Here is a 25,197-nt window from a genome sequence, read left to right as displayed (position 1 = left end):
TTCCCTACAGAAAATGAATGGAACTAAAAAGTAACATCTTCCATAACCTGGTAAAAGTACAGCCTAATAAATAATAAGAAGAGGTATTTCAGTAAAATTCAAAACATTAGTATTATTAATTGCATATATATATTATATATTATATATTATATATTATATATCATATATCATATATACACACACATATATATATATACACACACATACCTACCTACATATATGTCATTATTGTTATATTAGTATTGTACTTCTGAAATACTTCAAATAGCAGATACACAAACAAATGTGGTCATTTCTTAAACTCTGACAAGTCAGTGGCCAGAACACCCAAGAATCACAGACGTAGTTAGGTTGGAAAAGGCCTCTGGAGATCATCGGATCCGATGGCTGAAAACAGTGTCAGCTGGACTGCGGCACCAAATGCCACGTCCAGTCTCCTTAAACTCAAGGACACTGATTTCACCACCTCCCTGGGCAACCCGTTCCAATATCTAATAACCTTTTCTATGAAAAAAAAATTCTTCCTGATGTCAAACCTAAACCTCCCCTGGTGCAGCTTGAGGCCACGTCCTCCCGTCCTGTCTCTGTTCCCCAGGAGAAGAGACCGACCCCCACCCGGCTACACCCTCCTGTCAGGGAGTTGTAGAGTGATAAGGTCACCCCTGAGCCTCCTCTTCTCCAGGCTGAGTTCCCCAGCTCCCTCAGCCGCTCCTCACAGGACAGGCGCTCCAGACCCTTCCCCAACCCCGCTGCCCTGCCCAACCCCGGGGATCCCTCCGCCCTCCGGCGCTGCCGGGACGCGGCGCCGCTCGTTCCCCTCACGCGCAGGGCGGGCCCAGCCGGGGCGGGCGCTCCGGGCCAGGTGCGCCGCTCCGCGCCTGCGCAGAGCCGGGTGCCGGCCGCGTTCCATCCGGGCACCGCGCTCATTGTGCGCGCGGCCGCCGCGCTCGCTCGCCCGCTCTAAAATGGCCGCCGCCGCCTCCGCTCCCGCCGCCGCTGCCGCGGGGGCTCCTGCGGCTCCCGCCGCACCCGCGGCGCCGCCCACCGAGAGCAAGAGGATTAGCGACCTGCGCGTCATCGACCTCAAGTCGGAGCTGAAGCGGCGCAACCTGGACATCACCGGCGTGAAGACGGTGCTCATCGCCCGGCTCAAGCAGGTGAGCGGCGGGTGCAGGCCCGGCCCGGCCCGCCCCGGCGGCCGCTGCTGCCGCCCGGCTCCGGGGGCGGGGCGCTGGCGGCCCTGCCGCTGTCCCGGTGTGGGGGGGCGGGACCTGACCTCGCGTTGCCGCGGGTGCCCGGGCGAGGGTCAGCCTCGCCGAGCCCCCGGCTCTGTGTGGCCCCTCTGGGCCGCGCTGGGCGCGGTGTCCCGGCTGGCGGAGCTCGCCCCGCGGCCTTGCGGCCCACCCGCCTTCACGGGCGCCGGCGCTCGTCGGGCGAGCCCCGGGGCAGGTTGTTGCTGAGGGGTGTCTGTGCTTACCGCTGTCCTGCTTTTGAGCTGTCCTTAATGCCATTATGGATGTCGTTGTGGCCTTCTAGTGCTCCGTCTCCAAAGCGAAATGTGTGAATCCTTGATAAGCTGTACTTCCAAAGTGTCATTTTAACAGCTGAAACTCTCAGCCGTTATTATTTCTGTTCCCTTGCTCTTCTCCAGCTTTAAGTGAAAGGTTTAACCCAAAGTGTTTTACCAACTATTTTTGAGATGCCGAAAGAACTGTTCGGCTTACAGACTTCTGCTGAAGTCAAGCTGTCCAGCTTTCCACTGAAAGCCATTAAAAATTGTATTTTTTTGTCTCATTTAGGCTATTGAAGAGGAAGGAGGTGATCCAGATAATATTGAAATAAGTGTTTCAGCTGACACACCCACCAAGAAACCAACTAAAGGCAAAGGTTAGGATCTGTTGATACTCTTTATGTTCTTACACAGGTTTTTTTTGCATGTATCACCTTAGAGAAGGACTGTGGTCTATAGTTTGAGTATAGTTCTGACATTTCTGTTTATAACTTCTGTCATATAAGACATCCTTTGCCTTGCATGTCTGTTTTCAGTCACTGTGTGGGAATGCTGGAGCAATATGTATTGAGAAAGATGTAGATAGGTGGAAGATGACTGGGCTAGGAGATGTGTGTTACAAGGTAGTGGCTGTGCTGGGGGGTGTTTGGTGTGTGCTGTGTTCAGAGATCTTGAGCGTGGGGTGTTAGAGGTGCAGGGTGGAGCAGGAGCTGCTGGGGGGCTCCGTGGGGTGTTGGTCGTGTCCAGAAGGATCTGTGGAACAGCAGAGGTTCTTCAGCCATGAGCAGGTACTGGACTCTGCTGGTGATGAGGCCCCAGCAGTATGTGGCAGGGGCTCACTCCCTGAAGAGGACTGTGTAGTGTGTGTGTGTATTAGCATGCTCTCTATTGAAGACAAGATTTATAAATGTGAATTTTCTGAATAGGCGTTAATTAGACAGGGGAATGTCTAATTAAGAGATTTTAGTGTTTCTCTTGTGAGAAATTAATATTTAGATTTTGTGCTGATCTGTTTGGCAGTGTTTTTTTTCAGATTTTTCAGCTCTGTTTTCTTTTGCCTGAGAATTTAAATAATGTTTTTTGAGTTTGGAGTCTGGAGGATTTTAGTTTGGGTTTGTGTTTTCAGTTGTTCTGGGAGCATCTGTGATCTGTTAGTACTGGGAAGCAACCTGTCTGCTTTATGCACAGCTTTCTTTATTGAACAGACACACTAACAGTGTTCATGCATGTGCAACAGGGGCCTGTTTTGGACATGAACAGTCTTACACCACTGTCTCTTGTCATGGGCTGAGTTTTGTAGTGAAAGTGATTATTCAGTCAGTCTGGTGTTATGAATGGTGAAATTAGTAAGAAAATCTATCTCCTTGGAAAATTTGAATAACTTCTTCGCACTTACCACGCATTAGTGAAGTGAAAGGAAATAAACTTTTGAATGTGGTTTCATTTTTTTTTCCTATGGAATTACTTTATTCTCTGCTTTAGAAAGGTAACTGTTGATTAAGATAACTACATGGAAGCTAAATACGGAAACTCTTCCACAATTTTTCGTATAGAGATCTAAATGGTTCCATGTTCTGCTGTGACAAACACTTCTTTTATCTGCTGCTTTTTATCCTCCTAGTCTCCAAACTAATATTATGATATGCATAATGTTCTTGAACTGGCTTCTTGGGTAGTTAGACTATTTTACTTCTGCAGAGGTAGCTTGCCAACCAGTGCTGCTGCTGCCTCAGGCAAGGCTTCAGTAGCTCTTTCCTTCCACCACTCCTGTGCACCAAATCCTAATGCATACATATGACATGTGCATTCTTGGAAAACCTCAAAGGAAAACACAGCGTTTGTGAAGTTCTTATCAGTTCACTTTGCAAGCTCAGGAGTTTTTCCTTGTTACTTTTTAGATTACAAAAGTCTTATGAACAAATTTTGTGCCAAAAGTATGGGAAGTTCATGGTGGAACATGAAAAATTCACTGTTTATTCTAGGGGAAATATTTTTTTATTGTATTGGTTTATTTCTAACTGTATGAAATAATACATTGTTTGATTTTTAACTACTCACTGTGAGGTGTTTTTCCTCCTTACCGATTCTGCTGACAGATTGATCCAGGCCTTTTTGCTAATGCTTGTTTTCCCCCCTGCACCCTACAGCTTCAGATTAATACTGATGGGTCTCTAATTATTTTACTGATAGACAGCAGTAAAATTAATAACATTACTAGTTCTGTAGTATTTTAACCTGTGCTATTATTGCTGTACAAGGGAGGGTGGGAGTATTAGATACTCATTTACAAAGAAAATCTTAGGAAAGGCCAGGGAGTGGAAGTGCTGATTAAACCTCTTCATAGTAGCCAGAGGGGGAGGCCAATGAGAGGGAAGGAAGGAGGTTGTCCTTTCAAAAAGTCACAAGGTGTGTCAGGTGGCTATAGGGTTAAGATCTGAAAGTCTTCTGTAACCAGTTTTACTGGAGCTCTTAAGGTCTGTGGAAAAAGTGTGATGTCTGATTCCCTAGCACTGTCTGTTACAGAAACCTAATCTGGAATATTGATACAGGCCAAATTAGAGTGGGAATGGTGTGTAGGGCGGGGAAGGGAACAATACATTTGTCTTTCCTTGCTTTTTTTTGTGTGTATGTTTACAAAAAGGGAGAAGACTACTCAAAAGACTAAGAGTGGGACTTTATTTCATACAACTTAAAAATGTTTGCAGAAGGATTCTTTTTTGATACTTTACTTAAATAATTGGGGTAAAAAACTGCAGAGCAGCTAATCAGAAGATTATACAGGTAAATAGGTAAGATCATTTGGTTTTGCCAATTAAAGTTTGGAGGGAACAAATGCCAAGTGCTCATTTTTTAAGTGCCTCAGCTGTGCCTCTCCACCCTAGCATTTAGTAGCTATGGAAGAATTCCTCTTTTGTAAAAAGATGTCAGTTTTTGGAAAAGATTATCTTTTTAAGCCTGACCCTTTTGCTGCCTAGTCTGCTATCTAGAGGAAGTTACCTTACTATTAGTGTGAAATATTTTTCAAATGTTACTGATATAAATGCTTCTTTGAAGGATCTGCAGTCAAAAATGTTGTTGAATATTGAAATATTAAAACTGGTAATTGAAAGTTACTTTTCTGATGAGTTCTGGAATTAGTGTGGATGAAGAGCAGATCTTAGGCTTATCACTTTTTAACTTTGGAGAATTAACGTGAGCCAAGATACTTATTTGCTCCTCTACAAGTTTCTGATGCCCGTTAGATACCTGTTAGTTTGTGTCTTAAGTACCACTCTAGTTTGCAACTGAATTTCCAGATTGTCAGTACTATTTTTTTGATCAAAAGCTGACAACTGACATAGCTTGTGCTATTGCCCAAATAATTTTAACTTCTTTATTAAAACTGTTTAGTTACTTAAATATAAGAACAAAACAAAGTAAACTAAGTTGTTTGCTTGGTTTTCACAGACCTTTCTTTCTAAAAACAATGAATGACTAAGAACTGTGTCTTTTAGATGACTTAAATATTCCTGTACCTCATGATACCATTTCAGAATTAGATATGGATCATTTACTTAATATTGTGGCAAATGATGCTTTTCAAATTGCACTAGACCTCTTAATGCTATAGAGTTTATTCCACTGTAAGGATTTATCTCCTCTTTACCTCTTATCCCATGTTTTTGATGAATCTTTAGCATTAGGTGTGACAGAACCATGTTGGGAGTTTCAGCAGGATTACCAGAAGAAATACAAACATTTATTCTTCCAAAATTTTCTGATTAGTATGTCACTTTGCTTCTGCCCGAGATGCAAATATTTAGTTCAAGAGTTTTTCAGAATACACTCTTCTATAATTCTGTTAACACTCAGGTAGCCTGAATTTCTCACGTGGGGGACCATGAATAGGTAGAATAAGCTTGTGCTACTGTAGGGCCTGTAAATGAAATAAAAGCTAAACCTGCGTAATGTAAAACCAGCATTTTAAAGATGTTCTAATTCTTCTACTTACTTATAAGGAGAATATTTGGTCTCTGTGTAATAGTCTGTTGCAATTTTATGGTGTATAGCAATTGTCGTTGCCAGCAAAGGGATTGAGCATGGCTTGTAAAGGAGTGCCATCACTCCGAGGTAAATGTGTGTTAAGGTTAAGTACCTAGATCTGTGGTGAATGCTGTGTACACACTGACATTTTCAACAGCCACTACTTGGATAAGCCTGTACAGAAATTTAGGTGTTGACAACTTGTGTGACTGGAGACCAGCTGTGCCTGTTGCCTGCAGAAGGTTCAGCTGTTCTGGCTCTGTTTAACTTGCCCTTCAATAAGGTCAACACTGGTCTTGAATAAGTTCAGTCGAGAGAAACAGTTGTTTTCTGCAGGGTGTTTGTTACAATCTGATTTTAGTTGCGTGAATTTAGGAGCCAAGTGTCCCTTTAAGTAGCCCACTGTAAATGAGTGCCAGACAGACAACTGCTGAATTTTTGTGGATGCTGGCTTTTTGGCAAGATTACTGTACCAACATGTGAAAACCCTCTATCTCAGAACCTTGAAGTGCCACTTTTAAGCAGTGTAACTCTAACCAGAGCAAAGTAACCTGAAGCACAGGACTTGACAGAGAGAGCAAACTTACCCTGTTTTCTGGCTTGAAGTTGAAAAGTGAAGGTCATTGTTCAGTCTCATTTTGCCTTGGAATTCCTCTGGTACTCAGAGTAAATGGGACTTGCTACAAAGACAACAGACAGTAAAGAAGGGCTAATGAAATCATTACTTAATCTAGTAGCAAATAAAAGATAAAACAGCTTCATTACTGAATGCTGTAACTTGCTCTTGATGGGGACCAGGCAAGTAAAATACAGTTCTCTAGCTGCTATTGCTTAATAGTGGGGCTAACTTGAGGTAGCTTTGCTATTGGTTTGGTTTTCTTTTTTATTCCCTATGAAGTCTTGGTTGTAGTCCACCAGCCATATCTCCTCAGGCAAAATAAATTATTTAAAAAGCTTTCATGATAGTCTATGCTAGAGTTTCTAAATGTGTTGAGCATCTGCCCTGTGTGCTTGCCTGTCTCCGTGCATGCTTAGCTGGATATGGGATGCAGGAAAAATTTGGTCTTTCAGGTTTAGCAAACTGAAATGTGAGAGGGTAAATAGAAAACAGCGGAATGTGTGTAGAAATCCTTGCTGTTTTTCATTGCTCTTTTTTTGTTGTTGTTGAAGTTACCTGGGATTTGTAGATTGTATCACAGACTAAAATGCTAACGCAAATTAGTCTTTGTTTCAGGCATCAGCTGCGTTCAGATGCACATCAGATACACTCCTTTCCAGTGTAAATCCTCTTCCTGTGAAGAGCTGGCATCCCTTAGCATACCTGTGCAAGTGGCTTTTTTTGGCACCAACAGGACTTTTTGTGGGTTTTGGGGACTTTTTTTGTTTGTTTTAAGTGAAGTAAAATCATGGGCACTAACTTTAGATTTGAAAGTTTAAATCTCATGTTTTGCAGTCACAGAAATAGTTTCTGCCATGTGCCTTTTCCTGGAGATCAGTGTGTGCCTGTACTGAAAACAGAAATGTGCTTTTTCTAGGAGTATGGTCAGAGTGCTGCCTTTGAGGGAAATGAGTAAAAGCAACTGGAATCCAAGCAAACGCAAAACAATAGTGTCTCTTCTTGCCCTGTAGTTTAATACTTTCCAGCTTTGAAGTGTGTTTAAGAACAGCATATGAAAGACCATGGAAATTAATGGCTGAAAAATTGAGTATTTCATCTAGCAGAGATGTCCATACTGCGTTGAACACTGGCTTATGGTTTTCTTTTATATTCCTTTGGAATAACTATAAAATTGGTTTGGCCATTCATTACAGGTTGAAGGGAGGAGAAAGATTCAGTGCCAAGAAAAATGAGGCATTAAGTGCTAATTATGACTGCCATCTCATTTGCATTTGAATTGACACTGAGTTTCACTAGAAGATACAGTAAAGCCACTTCCTAACAGAACTGATTTTGTACCTTCTGCTACTGAAAACTGTTGCATAGGCTAATCTTTGATAGACTGAATCAAAGAGACAGAACGTTCTTCAAAGGATGTGTTTGTGTGGAGATGTTTCTGTATAGTGTTCTTAGGTCTTGTTTTTCAGTGGGTTCTAAAGGGAGCTGTGTCTAGTCATCATCCCCACAGAGACATCTCTAATAGAGAGAAGTGTCTCTGTGTTGGACAAACAGAATTCCTCAATGGCCCTTAGTACAGTAAAGCATTTGTAGAAAGCAGAAGTGCTTCACCTATTCAGTTCTTCTGCCTTGCTTCATCCTCTAGTGAAAAGCACTGAAAAAGGTGGCTTGGAGAGGCTTGTAATTGCCATGCTTGTGGATATTCAAAGATGCAGCTAAATAAAGCCCTGAGACATTCCATTGTCCTTGGAACTTCACTGTAATTTTCAGCAGGTGATTGGGTGGACTAGATGGCCTTTAGAGGTTCGTCCTAACCTAATTTCTCAGTTAGTTATCCTCTAAAGCAAGGCCTTTCCAAAGTCATAATATCTAGTTTACCGTAGTAATTCTAGAAGTGTTTAGTTTCTAGTTCAATGTTTTTCTGAATTCCATTATCACTCAAAATAGAAGGATGGGTATTAAGATCACTAACATGGATGAAATGGCTTGTTTATTGAACAGCATTGATTGTTCGTTCTCACTCACAGCTGACACTTTATCTCCTTATCTTAAAAACTGCTCAGTTTTTGGAGGTTTATATTATAGTGAACAATCCAGCTAAACTAGAACAAGCAGAAACTAATAAAGTAAAGCCAGTATAAAAAGTGTGCTCTACATAGCAGGTCTAGTCACAGCATATCCCATCATTTCAGGTAAAAAGCAGGAAGCTGATGAATTGACTGGTGATGCCTCAGTAGAAGAGGACTCCTTTGTCAAGGTAATAAAAGTATGTAAAAACTTTTCCCATTTTGTGTTTAAGGTCAGTGTTTGACTTCAGTTAATGAAAAAGCTTCCATTTTCTTTGTGGTAATTTATGGGGAAATTTGGAGCATTCTTTTTACTGTGTTTGCAGTGTGATGCCTAAGGGTGTGAAGCTGGGGGGTTTTAAAAACATGGTATAAATTTTACTATGCATGTGAGACACTGATCCAGCAGTGAAGTGTTGATTCTAGCAGTGCTTTTTTCAGAATAAAGATGATAATTTTAGTTATACCAAGTATTTGTGTTTACAACAAAAGGAAAGTGAACTGGAGACTCAAGATGCAAGTGATCAAGATGGAAATGATGAATTGAAAGACTTCAAAGAGTCTGTTGAAGATGAGAACTTGAATTCTAAAGAACTACCGTCTGCAGAAAAGAAAAGATACCATGAACTGGAACCAGTGGAGACAACAGAAGATGCGGAGAAGGATTCTGAAAGTCAGGTACTTGGCTATATTTTACATGAATTTTTATCAGCAAAATGTACATTTTTCTTAGCGTTTGTTATTAGGAAGTCAGAACTAACTTTTCAGTTTGTCTTGCTTATCTCTAAAAGATAGGTTTTTTTTTCTTTTTGCCTTTTCTTTCTGTTTGCCATGATTTGTATTTGAATAGTCCTGAAACAAATGTGGCACTGATTCATAAAATTCTACCAGAGTCCATACAGAGTTAGCTCCTAAGTGGTTCTTTTCCCTTGTACCATCAGAGACTTGTGCCTTTCAGTTCAGTGTTCAGATTCTTTACATTAGGAGAGCTGCTCATTGATGCTCACACTGTTGAGTGTGTATCCACTTAAACGTTTACCGATCTAATGGACTGTCTTGACCCTCTGAATGTCTGAGTGTCTTATAAATAGTTTGCTTATCTAGACCTTTTTCTATTTCTATAGGAAAATGAAGGTCCAGACATAGAAGATTACACTTTTCCAACTGTCCATGTGAGTTCTAAATCCATTCTGTTAAGCTGATTTTCATGTCTGTTTAGACTGGTTTTTCTGTTCCAGTGTGCATGTTAGAGTCAGATGATGTGAGACTATAATGTAAGCAATATGGGAAACTTTCATTCAAATATTAAATAATGCAGATAATTGTGATACCAAGTAAGTTGACCTATTTAAAGACATAATTCGTGTCAGCAGTTTGGGAGTGTTCAGTGCATAGACTTCACAAAGAATATGTTTCACACTCCCTTAAAAACGTAGCAGAGGACTATGCCAGATGCTGTTGTGGTATATACAGCATGTGCAGGAGTTTAGAATTCTGTTTTATGTAGAAGTTTGTCCTTAGAGAATGTGGGGAGTGTAGAACTGGGTATGGTTGTTTAAGTTGCTATTTGCTGTTAATACTAATATCTGATATCTCTTAAGTTCAGAAATTCATTCTGAGTTACATGGAACTGATGTCTGAAAAGTGACATCTCGTACACATCTCTTGCTCAGTAAAACTAATGAGAAATAAATAAATACCTATTAAAATCAGAGTTTAATTTTTAAGTACTTACAGGAGGGATGCTACCTAGTTTCTGACTTTTTCTGTCTTGAGCTTTTAAAGCTAATGATGAACTGCTTGTATTTCTCTGAAAGCAGTAATCAGCAGTCTGACATCCATTCTGAAGGCTTTGGTAAGATGTGGAATAGTTTAGAAATGTCCCATTGAGTTAAGGGGGTAAGACAATAGCTGCATGTGCCAATCAACTGCAAACTGCAAGTGTTGCAGATAAGTGCCAAGTTGTTTCATAACAAAGTTTAATAAATTTTTTTAGTGAATTGACAAGGGAGGTGCATAAATTTGGTTCTTGAATAATCTTTGGAAACAGTTTTCATTTTAGTATTTGCCTTCATATAATAGAAATTCTATGAAAAATACAAACTGTTCTGCTTAAGGTTTCAAAATAGGAGACATTTAGTGTTGACTTCCTTTTCTTTCAGGATGGGGAAGATGAAGAAAATGAGAAAGGTATGTCTAAAGTTTAATAGAGTTCAGAGGCCTTACTCTGGTAGAGCAGGCAACTTTCTCTTGTAATATTCAATCTCTACTAATACTAGGCTTATCTCCAGCACTAAGTATCAGTTGTCTCCTCATTGAGCTCAGCACCTGGAATCACTGCAGTCAGTTTATTTCACTCCTAAGAGTTACTTTACTCTTAAGAGTTGATTACAGTACTTACCAGTTACTGTGGTGGATGTATAACACAATTGCAATACTATGACTCTTAATAAAACCCATAGTATTCAAAGACTGATTTTAATACACGGTAAGTCTTGGTGCCAAAGCCTCCAACTTGCACTGCAGTAACTGATGTTGAGTGAAATGCTGCACTCTCACACTGAAGTTGAGCACCCCACAAATGTATGGACCATCATATGCTTGGCTTACTGTCACTTAGAAATGCCAGTTGTACATAGGATGGTAAAACAAGTGTTTGAAAACCTGTGGAGTGGCTACCATTTTTTAAGCTGTGCTCATTAGTGAAACTATAGAAGGAATGTGATGCATTTGGGCAAACAGACTTCCTGGACAGAAGTCATAAGGATTCTACCTTTTGTGGACTCAAAAGGACATGGAACACCATCACTTTACACAAGATGGAATAAACACATTACTGAAGCTATACAGGATAAAACTACAGACTCATGTTTACGAGGGACCCCACGGCCGAAGTGTCTCATCTACGCAAGCCCAAGAATACAGCTGGAGATATCTCTGTGGGACTGAGATGGAAAATCTTTCCAGTGGATGAAGACCGAGGACGATTTGTCTACGAACTCTGGATTAAGGCTCACCAATCCATGTTCTGCAGCAGCCTTGTACGACTCACTTGACTGCCAAGCAACTGCTTGGAAAGGAAAAGAACAGAGAACACCGGCATGGAAGACTGACTGGAATTCTCCAAGACTGTAGTTCTTTCGGATTTGGGAAGGTTAGAAGTTCTGGATCCAGGAAGATTCAAAGACAGATTAAATCAAACTGTGAACATCCAAAGCAACCATGTTCTTCTGGAATGCTAAATCCTAAACTGGAAAATGGATACTTATGAAGAACGGGTATCTCCAGGATGGAACCATATTCTCCCTCCTAATGTTTTGGTATTTGTCTCTAGAAAATGTGTTTTGCCATGAAGAATAAGTGATCCTGGGTAAAGGATTTATATTTGTGTTAATACACCTTGTGTTTTTTTCTAACCTTCCATCAGTGCTAATAACTGGCTTTGTATTTTCTAGGTCCTATTCTAGCTTATGCATATGAAATTGTTTAAACTTCTTGTTTTGCCATATTTATTCCTGTTAAATCCTCTTAGATAAAGCAGGTTCTGGTGATGGTACACAAGAAGTATCTAAACCTCTTCCTTCAGAAGAAAGCCTAGCTGAGGCTGATCACACGGCTCATGAAGAGATGGAAGCTAACACCTCTGTGAAAGAAGCTGAGGATGATAACATATCGGTTACAATCCAGGCCGAAGATGCCATCACTCTGGATTTTGATGGTGATGACCTCCTAGAAACAGGTAAAAATGTGAAAATTACAGATTCTGAAGCAAGTAAGCCAAAGGATGTGCAGGATACCATTTCACAGAGCCTGGAGAAGGAAAGCAAGGACTATGAGATGACTGAGAACCATAAAGATGGTAAGAAGGAAGACTGCGTGAAGGGTGATCCCGTCAAGAAGGAAGCCAGAGAAAGTTCAAAGAAAGCAGAATCTGGAGACAAAGAAAAGGATACTTTGAAGAAAGGTCCCTCGTCTACTGGGGCCTCTGGTCAAGCAAAGAGGTTTGTTTTTCTATGTCAGTTCTTTACGATACTGAGTACCAGCATTCAATAAGATCACTCTACATTAAGGGGGTAGCAGCAAGAATCTTATAATTAGTATCCTATGCTCCTGCCTATAGGTTTTTTGACCGCCATAAGTTACTTTTTAAAATTCAAGATCTTCGTATAGACACTATGTCCTACTGATTGCATTGTCGAATTGTCAGCATTTATTTATTTTTTCAAATTGACGATTTTTTTAAATGTCCTTGTGATGATGGTAATGAACAGCTATCAGTTCTAAGAACACAAAATGAAGTCAAGTCCCCGTCCTGAAATCTGGAGAAGATTGCCATATATCCACTGAATAGAGTTGTCAGAAAATCTAGATCTTCAGGCATCTTGGGGAAAATCAGTGCAAGAATCCATAAGGGAATCATTTGTTCCAATATACAGTCTGGCCCTTTTTCATTTTTATTTTTTGAAATGTTAACTTGTCTGTTAGTGTTAGTAGTATGAAATGCAACACCAAATTCTGTAGTTTCAACTTTCTTCTGATTTTTTTAATTTGCTTCTCTAGCTCTACTAAGGAATCTAAAGAAAGCAAGACAACATCAAAGGATGATAAAGGTAACTATTACGAATTAGGGTAGTATTGTCTTGAACTAAATGCTTTCCTGATTGAGAAATTGCTTGCCACATAATAAAATGGCCTATATGATTGAACTCAGCCATCCATAGTAAGCTATGCTAGAGGTACAGTAATCATTTGCTATATGTATGTGTCCATATATTTTGTTTCTCCTTATGCCAGATTTGTCATAAGATCAAAAAATTTACTCTTAAGACTTGATGAAAATATATTCTTCTGTTTCGAAATAGTTTTGGGAGCAAATTCCATTTAACATATCCCAAGTCTTTGTTTTGATGACAAGCTATAATTTTCAGTTAAGCCTGCTGTAACTTACAGCAAAACAAACAAAAAATAATTGCAAGTACTTAAATGTAATGGCAATGAAATTTTTTGTCTTGTTTGTAATTCTAACTCATTTTTAAATAAACTGAACAGTCAAAGAAGTACTATAGCTGAGATATAAGCTTGCAAAATTGCACTTGTGGCTGTTTAATGTATTAAATTTGAACCTTTTTTCTGCCTTGGAGTTTCCATCTGTTTCCATAAAACCCTATATTATGATTACAAATTCAAAGACTGGAGCTCAAGAGCATGTTAATGTCACCAGTTATACTGATGCTTCATGGCTGAACAAATGCATTTGTGTGAGCTCATGTGTCTGCTTATTTCACCTACTCCTTTTCTGCCAAAAACCTTTGTCACAGAATCTCTGGCATAACACTAAGGGACAAATGAAACTTTACTTGATAAATTAATTTGAGAGGAATATTTGTGGCAGACATAATTAGGTCTTCTGTAGATGTGTCTTTTCCTGCCAGTTACAAGCTTACAATGAAACTGAGAGCAGATTTGCTGTGTCTTTATTTATGTAGCATATCTGATTACTGTAATAGTAACTTGTAAGGCTTTCTTAATATACACAGCCAAAGCCAGGATAGTCGCTGTTTAATGGTATTTATTGATGTTCTAAGTGCATCACAAAACCATAGAGTGTTATGGGTTGGAAGAGACCTTTTAAAGATCATCTCATTCCAATATCCTAGGTTGCTCTAAGCCCTGCCCAACCTGGCCTTGGACACTTCCAGGGATGGGGCAGCCACAGCTTCTCTGGGCAGCCTGTGCCAGGGTCCACAGGGAAGAATTTCTTCCATATATATCTAAACTAATATCAAGATAATCTTAGTATGACCATAACTGAGATATGTTGCCTTTTCCTCTCAGTTAATCTCAATGCATTGAAGAAACAAAACTATTGGTTTTTTCCTCAAGATGCTTAAATTACCTTATAAAACTCTCATATTACCAGATTTTCCTGCTGTCAAGGCAGAGGTGTAGTTCTGGTCTTGCCTGTAGGACTGGCTACATTTTAACATATTCCAAACCAGTTCATGCATTCAGCAGCAAACAACAGCAAGCTGAACTACATAACTGAAGACTGAAAGATACTGGGAATGAAATTACATGAATCTCTTGAGTTCATATTCCTGTGTTGTTGCAAAACTAGCTAATATATAGGGTGGAGGGAGTATTTAAGGCACATAATATTCTTCCAGCTTTTATTTAGTATTTTATTTAGTATGTGGGAAATAATTTTGGTGGGTTGTATACAGTTCTACATCCAGTAGTATTTTTTAAAAACTGCTCTGGATGAAGCTGATACTTCAAGAAGTTGTGGGAATTGACCACATGATTCTGGAGCCTGGGATTATCCAAGTCTCCTGTATTTGCCTTTCTGCTGTCTCTGGTAACTTGAGCAGTGTACAGACATCATGATGGAGAACAAATACTGTGTGCAAAATATTTATGGATAGCAGCTAATGATAAGAGTCATATGTTGAAGCTAAATGTACATACCCAAATGAGGAGTAAAGCGTGCCTTTAATGAAGATTTGTGTTATTTTTCTGTCTCTGTCTTTTGGGTACAAGCTAGCCAAGCTCTTGGTCTCAATACATGGTTAAATGAATGAAATTTTATGGCATGTTTTTTTTCATATATTTTTCTTTTCAAGAAAGGTAACCAGATAAATAGTTACTTAGAGGTAACAGGCTAAGTTTCTCTTTTCAGCAACAGTTTGGTTAAATATTCATGATGCCTTTGTCTCCTTAATTTTTTGGCTGTTTTGTAAAACTTGTTTCAGGAAGCGCGAGCAGTGTTAGTGGTAGCAGTGGAAGTTCAACTAGAAACCTGTGGGTTAGTGGACTGTCTTCCAACACAAAAGCTGCTGACTTGAAAAATCTCTTTGGCAAATATGGAAAGGTATTTCATGGGGTGTGATACCATGTGCGTGGTGTGTGTCTATTCCCCCTCCCTCTGCTCAGTTACAGAAATTGAGTAATAATTAATTTAAATAAAGGTTTGAGACAACATGTCTGACCAGTGCAATCTAAAACCCCGTATTGCAGCAGTAAGAGTGTATGCTTACAGGAAGAACCATATGTTCATTTTATAAGAAGTTTTTCTTTCTGTGGAGGTAAGATAAGTACAAAAGAAATTCCACAAATACTTGAATATTCTGGTCAGAACTGGCTTTTAAAATAATGATGGCTATGTTCCTTTGTAGCAAATGCATTTAACCATGAGAGCAAGATAATGTACTAACTGATAAAATTGTAATACAAATAGTGTTTATAGAACATCCTGCATTGGGAGACTGTTTTTAAAATGTGTTATGAAGGCCTATGAGTGGGAAGAATTGATAAAAAGATGTGACATTTAATGTATGATCCTTTAGGGACTTTTTTTCAATTATATAATGATTTTTTTTTTTTTACAGTCTGCTTAAATTAAATCTGTTTTTCCAATTTTGGTTAATTGAAACATACAAATTCTGTAGAACACTGTGGAAATCTTGAAAGCTAAGCAGTCTTCTAAAGCCAGGGTTCTCATTTTCCCAAAGGAGTTGCTGATAACTGTGTGAATTTGTAGTGTTTGTGTAAGCCTGTGCAGGCACTATTGTATCTTTGGAACTGAGCACTGTGTTAGAGCCTGAGCACTGTGAATATCAAGTATGTGTATTGACTATGGCATATCTGATTTTTCTAATGAATTTAGTAGGTGATTTTATTAAATACATTCACAGGTGTGGACACCTGATAGTATATTTTGTTGAAACTTGCAGTTTTTTGGCTGTTTTCACTGTAAAGCTGGTTGGTACTTACATTTATGTAGCTTCCCAGTTTTAAAATTGATTAGGAAATGTTTAGTGACTGTACCATGACAGTCTGCTAGAACGATGAAATTCTTGCCTTTAGAGCATGACTTTGTCAAAAACACTGGCTCCAGTGGCTACACTGGTTCCTTCTGGCAAGGAGAAGGAACACAAAGCTTTGACCGTCCCAAGGTCCCAAGGAGCTGAATGCTAAAATGGCTTAACTGACACACTTGCTAGATGACTTTGAAGAATTGGCTCCCTTATTAAGTTACTGCATAATACTGCTTATACCTTCCTGCCATTAATTGGCAGCTGCTGACTTCTTTTGTGGGGCTTCATCTGTCAGAGATGAACCAGCAAATTCAGCAAGGTCAGTGTGCTTGTGTGAATGAATGTTGACAATAACTGAAGAGAAGCATTTAGATAACAGGCATGAGGAGGTGACTGGTCAAAACAGGATGCAAACATTAATATGCCTTGATGTGCAAGTTTGGATAAAGCTCTCAAAGCTTTTGAGAACTTTGGAGTATCTTTTAGGGGGGTGGGAATTATGTTGCTGTTGGGGTGAATTTGTTTTGGTTTTTTACATAGTAGGGTAAAAATCTTATTGGAATACCATAGCTGCCTTAGTAGAAACGTCTCTCTCAGAACCTGAATTCTTCCTGTTTGTGTAGGTACTTGGTGCAAAGGTGGTCACAAATGCACGAAGCCCGGGGGCAAAATGCTACGGCATAGTAACAATGTCCTCTAGCACAGAGGTGGCCAGGTGCATCGCACACCTGCACAGGACAGAGCTGCACGGACAGCAGATCTCTGTGGAGAAAGTAGGTTTCATAACATGAAGACTTTTCCCAAAATAGACCATATTTTACAAGAATCTATATTAAACTGTTTGCTTTTGAAAAAAAAAAATAGGTAAAAGGCGATCCTTCAAAAAAAGAGCTGAAGAAGGAAAGTGATGAGAAATCTAGTTCGGGTAGGAGCATAGGAGATAAGAAGACCACGTCAAGTGACAAAGCCAGCAAGTAAGAAATTTCACATGCCCTGAAATTGTTGGAAATTCTTTAAGCTGAATTTCCCTCATTGGATTTTTGTGTTCTTTTTCCTAATAAGAACTCCATCAACCAAAAAGGAAGAAAAGAAATCAGAGAAATCTGAAAAAAAAGAAAGTAAAGAAGCCAAGAAAACAGAAGGTAAAGATGAGAAGAGTGATAATGGAACAAGTGGCCCTAATCAAGAATCCACTAAAAAAACTGAAGAAAAGAAAAGAATAAGTATGCCATATAGCCATATTTCCTCCTGTTGAATCTGTGTCTGATTTGTCTTGGGGGCATGTTCTTGCTCTTACTGGAAACCAGACAAATAATAAAATAACACCTGTTATTTTTTAGACTCCTGTAACACATTTATTACTTCCATACTTTCTTTAGACTAATACTTAATTACAGGTGTGTGCTAGTATGCTTCTCTTAGCAGTACCAGTTCACTTGAGAGATTCAGAAATTTCACTAAGGAGAATATGTAATAGGCAAATAGAGATAGTTGTGTGTGTGTTTTTAAACCTTCTTTTATTTATTTTTTTTTTTGTTTCCCCCCTTCACTAGGTGGTAAAAGCCCAGGTCAAGTTGTAGTTTTAGACCAAACAAAAGGAGACCAAGGCCACACTAGGACAGTTAGAAGGGGAAGGTTTGATAAAGTAAGTATCTACAGATTTGATGCAATCCTTACCTGATTTGATCCTACCTTGCAGTTGATATTTGCACTGAAGAGTCAATAAACTCTCACTAACTGTTAAGTTTAGATAGAAGCATTGTATGCTTTGGGATTGCTAAATCATTAATGATACTTGAACGTAGCATCCAGAAATCTCCCTAAATGAATGAGACTTCTGAAATAACCATTATAATCTCTATCTATAGCCACAGATATTGAGGAACAAAGAGCGTATTATTCAAGATAAAGTGAAATTCAGGGAATACAGGGGTAGAAAGGATATCTTGCCTTTTGAAAAGATGAAGGAACAGAGATTGCGAGAACACATGGTTCGATTGGAAAGAATACGACGAGCTGTTGAACTGCGAAGGTAGTAATTCAACTTTTTGCTAAAGGCTATTTTATACATTAATTGATCAGATACTATATTTAGAAATCTAATCAGAATGCATTCTGTCAAGCTTTCTAACCAGATGTTAAAGTCTGGGACTCTACCTAACGGTATCTTTATGTGATTTAACAAACTCCAAAATTTTTGTGTAATCTTTTAATAGCTATATACGTACACACACAGCTTAGATTTTGTTGCAGTGGGGGGTATATCTCATAAGTGTTATTGCATGCCAGTTTTCTTTTTGGAAAGGTGAGAAGTAGACTAGGAGATAGGGCCAAAAATAGTGTTTGGGATTTGTTTGTTCATTTGTTTTTAAATAGAGAATGTTGTATATCTTTATGACAAATCAAGCATAATACAATCTTGACTCTTTAAATAGAAGGACCGAATGGTTGCACTGTTCTGTTCTGCTGTTTTCATATGTCTGAAAGCTTGCAAAGAGAAGTTAAATGAGTTGTGTTGTTGGCTGGGTTTCTCTAAACAAAGGGAAACAATTCCTAAACAAAGGACTTCCCAGCAAACATAAAGCTAAAAGGAGAAAATGCCTTTTGTGCTTCCTCTAGGCTGTATTATGGGAAATAAAAAGAAGAAAGCAAAATTTTTTGAGTCTACTAACCTGGGCAACTCAGAGTCATGATTGGCTGTCTGTCTTACTTTTTGGACAGAAAACCCTAAGTAAATAATTTGTTAGCTTGAAGAGGACAAGAGCTAAAATATCATTTGTTTTTTAAATCCAATCATACTCTTGGCTACTGAGTACTGTTGTTATTGTGTGCCACATGACAAATGAGAAATCCAAATTAATAATAAAATACATCAAGAAATGATTCTTGAAATAACTTCCTATCAGTTGTCTGCTAATAGTTCTGTAGATAAGCTAAAACCACTTTGGCTGCTTGGGGCTAAAAGGAGTAGACTTCTGGTGCAAGGGCTTCTGTGAAGAGTTTACTCTGAACTAGTTTTTGAATGCCTGTGCCTAAGGCAGTGTTAGTTGTGGATGACAGAATTTTTCAGATGAATTTCTGCTACCTCTTTTTTTTTTTCTTCAGGCGAAGAGAAATTGCCGAGCGAGAACGCCGCGAGCGAGAACGGATACGGATAATGCACGAGCGAGAAGAGTGCCTGCAGAGGGAAAGGGAGCGACTGGAAATTGAGAGGCAAAAGCTGGAGAGGGAGAGGATGGAACGGGAGCGTTTGGAGCGAGAGCGTGTTCGGATTGAACAGGTGGGCAGTTGTGCTCTGGACTGTGCAGCAGCTTTTTGGAGGATGGCCCAGTTTGCCCTTGCAGGGAATTTTGCTCTTCACTCTTCTGTCCAGTCCTTTCATAAAACCCAGCCAAACATTACATAATTCACAATGTACAACAGTGGGAGTCTTCATCTTGTTTACTTGGGAGTAATTTGATGTAAAATGCTTGCTACTGTAGCAGCTTTACAAGTCAGTCTTTAAACAAGAAGTACAACAGATCACTTTGTCTATACCACTCTTCTATAATTTGCCTAGATTTTTCCTATAGAATACCACTGCAAACTTCAAGAAGTGTTTCTGGGGCAATAAATACAGTAGTAATACAAGAAATTACCTGGAGACATTTCTATGTAACAACCAGTAGCATCTCCAGATCTCTTTACTTTTTTAGAGAAATATTCTCTGTGCTCTTTAATCTTAGGTGCTGCCCAAGGATGAATTTTATCAGATAACCTTTAGCAGAAAACTGTCAAGTCTGTATCCTTGCTAGCTGTTCTCTGGGTATCTCTAGTAAAGACCTGCTCTGTTTGTGGTTCCTGTCATGGCAGGAGAGAAGAAAAGAAGCGGAGCGAATTGCGCGGGAGAGGGAGGAGCTTCGGCGGCAGCAGCAGCAGCTCCGGTATGAACAGGAAAAGAGGAATTCTTTGAAACGTCCACGGGATGTAGATCACAGGTAATTCTCAAACTGTTTTTTGCAGTACATAATAAAAATGAAACAGCTACAAGCCATGCATCAGACTTGAAAATGCATTTGTACCTGAAGCAGGTCCTCACAGAAGAACTGGATTTCTGGTATTTGTTTGGTTTGACATTAGTTTATGACAAACATGAAACACTCCTTATCTGTAGGAGGGAGCTTTGAAATTAGAGAAGCATCTCATGAGTTAATTCTTGTGAAAAAAACACAATTCAAAGCATTTGCTGAGAAAAGCTGTTCTGCCTTAATAGTTGTAGCTTCTAGCTTCTACTTTAAGAATTCATATTTCTGCTAAATGGATGGTTGGTTAGTTTTGGGTGCTTTCTTAAATGTTTTTGTCCACTACTCTTTAAAGAGTCTGCCTTTGTCAGTGGCTTTCCAGAGGTCAAATGAGCATCTCCTAAAACAGACAACTGACTCAACAATTTTCTGGCCTTGATTTGGCTACATGTGACTGATGAGGGTTCCTTTGTTTTGGCTTTTAAAGGAGAGATGATCCATACTGGAATGAGAGTAAGAAGATGGCTCTTGATACAGATGCACGTTTTGGCCATGGCTCAGATTACAGCCGCCAGCAGAACAGGTTCAATGACTTTGATCACAGAGAACGAGGCCGGTATCCAGAAGGTTCTTCTGTTCCATCATCTTCTTTTGATAGGTAAGTTCAGACAATGGAACAGGTATTTGTCTGCCAGCATCTCAGTGGATTTCACTCTTAGCTGTTCAAAACTGAATGGTGCTAAAGGCTTTACACACTTCTGATGTAATGGAATTGCAGTACTGTCCCAATATTTCTTGTGTCTTCAGGACTGGCCACTTTTATCATGGATTCTAATCTGCTTTTCTCTGAGGACTTTAAATTAACTACCCGGTGGCCTTTTTTGTGAGAAGGATTTTTGCAATTATTCTTTCTTCTTTCACATCTAGTCATAAATTCCAGTGGATTACCTGTGTAATTTACTGTGCAGTAACTACTGGTTCCAGATGAAACTTCATGGTTCCATTAAACATCTCCAGTAACCACTAGTAAAGCTAAGACCACATAATTGTAGCTTCTTGAATTCTGCTTTTAGGTTGCAGCGAACTAGAATTATAAATACAATTCTGACATGAGAAATCTAGCATTCCCCATTTCATACTGCACAAAAAGGTGGCCCCATAGTTGCTTAAATTACACTGACCAAACTATGAACAAATAAATGCAGAAAAAAAATGTTTAGAACTCAAACTCAAAATTACAGTTGTAGAAATTAATACAGTTTGGGGTGGGAAGCATCTTCGATTTCTATTCCACGTGTATAGTAACAAGTAATACAAAGATGAGTGGTATTTTATATCCTTACGCATGTGCTTACACGAGCAGAGAAAGGTGAAAATGGGAAACAAGCAAATCACTCTTTCCTACTTTAACAACTTAGGCGAGATCGTTTTGTAAATCAAGGTGAGGCAAAAAAGACTCGCCCAACAGCACGAAGAGAAGAGCCGGGGTTTGAGAGATATCCCAAGAGCTTCAGTGAGTCCAGAAGAAATGAACCACCACAGCCAAGAAGTGAACTCCGGGACACGGACAGACGGGAAGTGCGAGGAGACAGAGATGAAAGGAGAACGGTGATAATTCACGACAGACCAGAAATACCACACGGCCGACATCCCAGAGAAACCGGTTCCAACCCACCTAGGCAAACAAATTGGAAGAGTGAGGGAAGCATAAGCACAGACAAACGAGATGGCAGGTAAATTTGCTGACTAACCAGTGAAAGTACTGACTCTTGTAGAATTTATCCATAGTAGCAATTCCTCAAGCATTAGTGTCTGAAGAGACAATAGACCCTCCCCTCTTAATGAAAAGCATTGGAAGAAATGCATAGGTTATCAAATGCTAAATCTCATCTAGGAACTGCATGCTGACTCCCGGCAGTCTGTTCTTAATCATGAGTAGTAACACAGTTAAGGAGGCTTTTATGTAGAATGCAGATGTAAATGAGTAGCATGTGAGTATTAATTATTTAAAAAGCCACATAGATCTAAAAGAATGTTTCTAAGAAGTCAGATGCATGTGGTTAGGAACCACAGGAATCTCTGCTGTCTACATGTTCTGTGATTTGGTACCAGTTCAACTATACTGAAACCAAAATTTTGATGAAAGCAATTTTTACAGAGGCGAGCGGCCGGATCGGTCGGGAAGGGAAGTGTCCAGCCACGTGAGGGGAGCACCTCCCGGGAGCCGCAGCAGCGCCTCCGGCTATGGAGGCAGGGAAGGAGAGCGCGGCGTGATGGGAGAGAGAGGTGGAGGACAAGTGAGTCACCTTCTTGTGTTTGTGTGTGTGAAGGAGAGGCTGGAAAATGCAGACTAATGCTGGAAAAATGACCATATAACATCATCAAAATGATTCACAAGCATTCTGCCTATTTTCAACTTAGTTTTCTTTATGTTAAAGGTTCTTGTTTAATAACAGAAGAAATTGCAGAAGAATTACCCTATTCTCCTTGTCTGGCATCTTTATGATCAGAACAGTACCTGAGAGAGCAGATGATTAAGCTTTTGTGAATTGGTCCTCATCTTTTCAGGGTTTTAACCATACACTGCCTGCTACTTTCAGTGCAGTTTGCAATTCTAATTTGTAATGTGATACTGAGCAAAAATCCTTCTGCAAGACTTGTCTTTAAAGACTACAGATTAACTCACTCCTGCTGGTAAATCTTGAAGTATTTAAAAAATATTAATGTTCTTCCTGAGTTTTATGCCAGTGACAATTAGATCAGGGCAGAATTGGGAGTAGAGTATGAGGTTGTGGAACTTCACTCCCTGCATACCCACACACATCATTGCAACTAAGTTTCTGTTACCTAGAATTAACAGGAATATTGTAGACGTGTGAGCAGCCTATGGACTGAAGTCTTAAAAGGGGCTGGACTTGCATTTATTCTATCATCTATAAGCTTGCTTTTCTTGACAAGCCTGTTTCCTGTAGACAAAACAGGATTCTCACCCTTCCTTGTGAGAATGACTGACTGTCACTTTCTCCCCAGCACTACAACGAGGACAGACACGTCGTAGAACGCCACAGTCGTGAAACTGGACCAAGGAAAGAATGGCATGGACCTAGTTCTCAAGGAAGTAGCTATCATGACACAAGGAGAATGGGAGATGGCCGTGGAGGAGGGGGCATGATGGCTCCACACACAAGGTATGGAAATCACTCCCTGTCCATTCCCTACTGAGCCCCTGCAAGCTTTGGTGTCCATAGCAAGTGCAGCAGTGTGGGTAGCAGCAGGGTGACTCCCTGGGGCTGCTGCACAGCACACAGCCCTACCTGCCCAGCCAGCACAGGGCTCCCTGGGGTGTTGCTGCTGGCAGCATGGCCCAGCAGCACAGGAGTGAGGGACTTCCTGCAAAGTCTCTTTCCCTGCATGTTTTCAAGTCTCTTTTGAGACGTACAGTTTGACAGTTGAGTGATAGATGTAAGAATGTTATTACCTGTGCACCAGGAGTTTAGGTATGTATCATAACACTTTTTTTAAAACTTCTATTTCCAGTAACTCTTCACCCATTAATAGAGTTGTACAGATCACAGGCAATTCCATGCAGAGGGGAAGTGGCTCAGGATTTAAGCCATTTAAAGGTGGACCTCCGCGAAGATTCTAAGATCTACAGCTGTTTGGTTTCAAGATAACTTATTGAAATCTCTTGTAAACTTTCTCTGATTAAGAACAGGAAATCTTGTCTGGAAATCCTGGTTAAATTTTTTTAATTTAACATGATTATTTTCCTCTCAATTTTGGAGGCATTTTAATAGTTGCGTTGTAATTTTGGATAGTTTTTGTGTATCTTTGATAAGCATTTTCCCTGAGGCACTAGAGCTCTGTATAAAAAAATTGGAACCAAAATTGTTAATTCTGTATAAAAGAATAGTTTGCAGCTGTGTGCTAGTAGTTTGATTTGCCAACATTAGCTCTGTGGTGTCATGCTTTAAAGTTAGCTACTTCTCACAACATCCACAATAACCTCCATTTTGAAGGTTGTCCAGGCTATTATCTCTGCTTTCTAATTTGTAGAGAAATAAGATTTGTTCTTTCATTACTGGGTATTATGTAACCTATTTTTGCAGAAGGTACTGTTACATTGAGTGCATTTATGTGTATTCTTGCAAATGTATTCTTTTGAAATAAACCTTCATATTCTGTATAGCTTCTAGTAAGTCTTTAAAGCAGTCTTTGGGGGAAGGAAGGCAGAATTAAACAGATATGTTGGTATAGCAATCAAAGCATGGGTCCCATTAGGTTCTATCTGAAACTTCCTTGTCTCCTTCACTGTTACTGAATTGAAAACTTAGAAGCACATTTGCTCACAGAAGATAGATTAGAACCAAAAAATAGCAAAACACTCAAGCAAGCCCCAAAAAAATAATTTTCGTTTGCTCTTTGTGTTTAGCAAAGGTCTGTGGAAGTTTGAAAGAGCTGGGGTTTTACACCAGCCTACCACAAACTGCCTACAGGGCTTGGGGACTCCTGCAGCTGCTCACTGATGTGGCCTTGAGCAAAAGGCTGCATCTTGTTAAGCCCTTTGTTTTGGGTCAGCATGGAAGAGCCTGTGTTAAACCTTTCTGGAGCAGGCCCAAATTGAAATGCCAGGCCCAAATTGAAATGCCAGGCCAGGACTCATTCATCACTCAGCCAGGTAAGGGTATAGTTACAACCCTGCTGTCCAGCAAGGGAGAAAAGGAAATGAATCCCATTTGGAAAAGCTGGGTGGTGGATGGTTACCCAAATGAAAAGGGGACTCCTAGCAGCACAGAAGAGCTTAGGAAATAGTCCTTGAATATAAGCTGGAAGTGTTTACTGATGCAGATTGCATGTGAAAGAAGGATTTAAGTCACATTCTTGAAGATGTGAGGAAGTAAGAAGATGCTGATTTCTGCTTGCTGTGTGGAAGAACTGCTAAGCACCTGCAGTGTTCCAGGGCAAGTAAGAGCAGAGAATGAATGAAACTAAACTGGTTTTGAGAAAGTAGCCTTTCAGGAAAGATGGAGGAGAGAAACCTGCTGTTTAACAGCATTGTCTCTAATTAATCCTATATGGATATTCACATCTGACAAATACTTAGGTTTAAACAAAAGAAATGCACTGTCTCAGCAAGTGTGTCACTTACCTTGATATATTTAAT

The 25,197-nt window shown here is 39.7% G+C and overlaps 1 protein-coding gene across 14 annotated transcripts; it reads left to right on the top strand.

Annotated features, from left to right (window-relative positions):
- The first annotated feature begins 315 nt into the window (after positions 1 to 315).
- Positions 316 to 24,219, top strand: SLTM (SAFB like transcription modulator). 14 transcript variants are annotated; one of them, XM_086848951.1, is made up of 21 exons: positions 316 to 1,157; positions 1,800 to 1,887; positions 8,342 to 8,406; positions 8,708 to 8,893; positions 9,340 to 9,387; positions 10,378 to 10,405; positions 11,748 to 12,216; positions 12,776 to 12,825; positions 14,968 to 15,086; positions 16,656 to 16,805; positions 16,897 to 17,006; positions 17,095 to 17,174; positions 17,586 to 17,677; positions 17,901 to 18,064; positions 19,138 to 19,312; positions 19,885 to 20,009; positions 20,521 to 20,691; positions 21,452 to 21,766; positions 22,192 to 22,330; positions 23,064 to 23,221; positions 23,571 to 24,219. In XM_086848951.1, exons 1-21 carry the CDS (start codon positions 384 to 386, stop codon positions 23,677 to 23,679), a joined length of 3,615 nt encoding a protein of 1,204 aa, XP_086705077.1. In that variant the 5' UTR covers positions 316 to 383; the 3' UTR covers positions 23,680 to 24,219. The 14 variants fall into 14 exon arrangements, with proteins under 14 accessions (XP_086705077.1, XP_086705076.1, XP_086705075.1 ...); XM_086848950.1 differs by having other exon boundaries at positions 22,180 to 22,330; XM_086848949.1 differs by having other exon boundaries at positions 17,095 to 17,255.
- The last annotated feature ends 978 nt before the right edge of the window (positions 24,220 to 25,197 follow it).

This window comes from Cyanistes caeruleus, chromosome 13, assembly GCF_971803275.1.
Source record: "Cyanistes caeruleus chromosome 13, bCyaCae1.hap1.1, whole genome shotgun sequence".
In the NCBI taxonomy this organism is placed as follows: Eukaryota; Metazoa; Chordata; class Aves; order Passeriformes; family Paridae; genus Cyanistes; species Cyanistes caeruleus.
The sequence above is the reverse complement of the archived record's forward strand: the minus strand, read 5'-3'. Positions and strand labels throughout refer to the sequence as shown.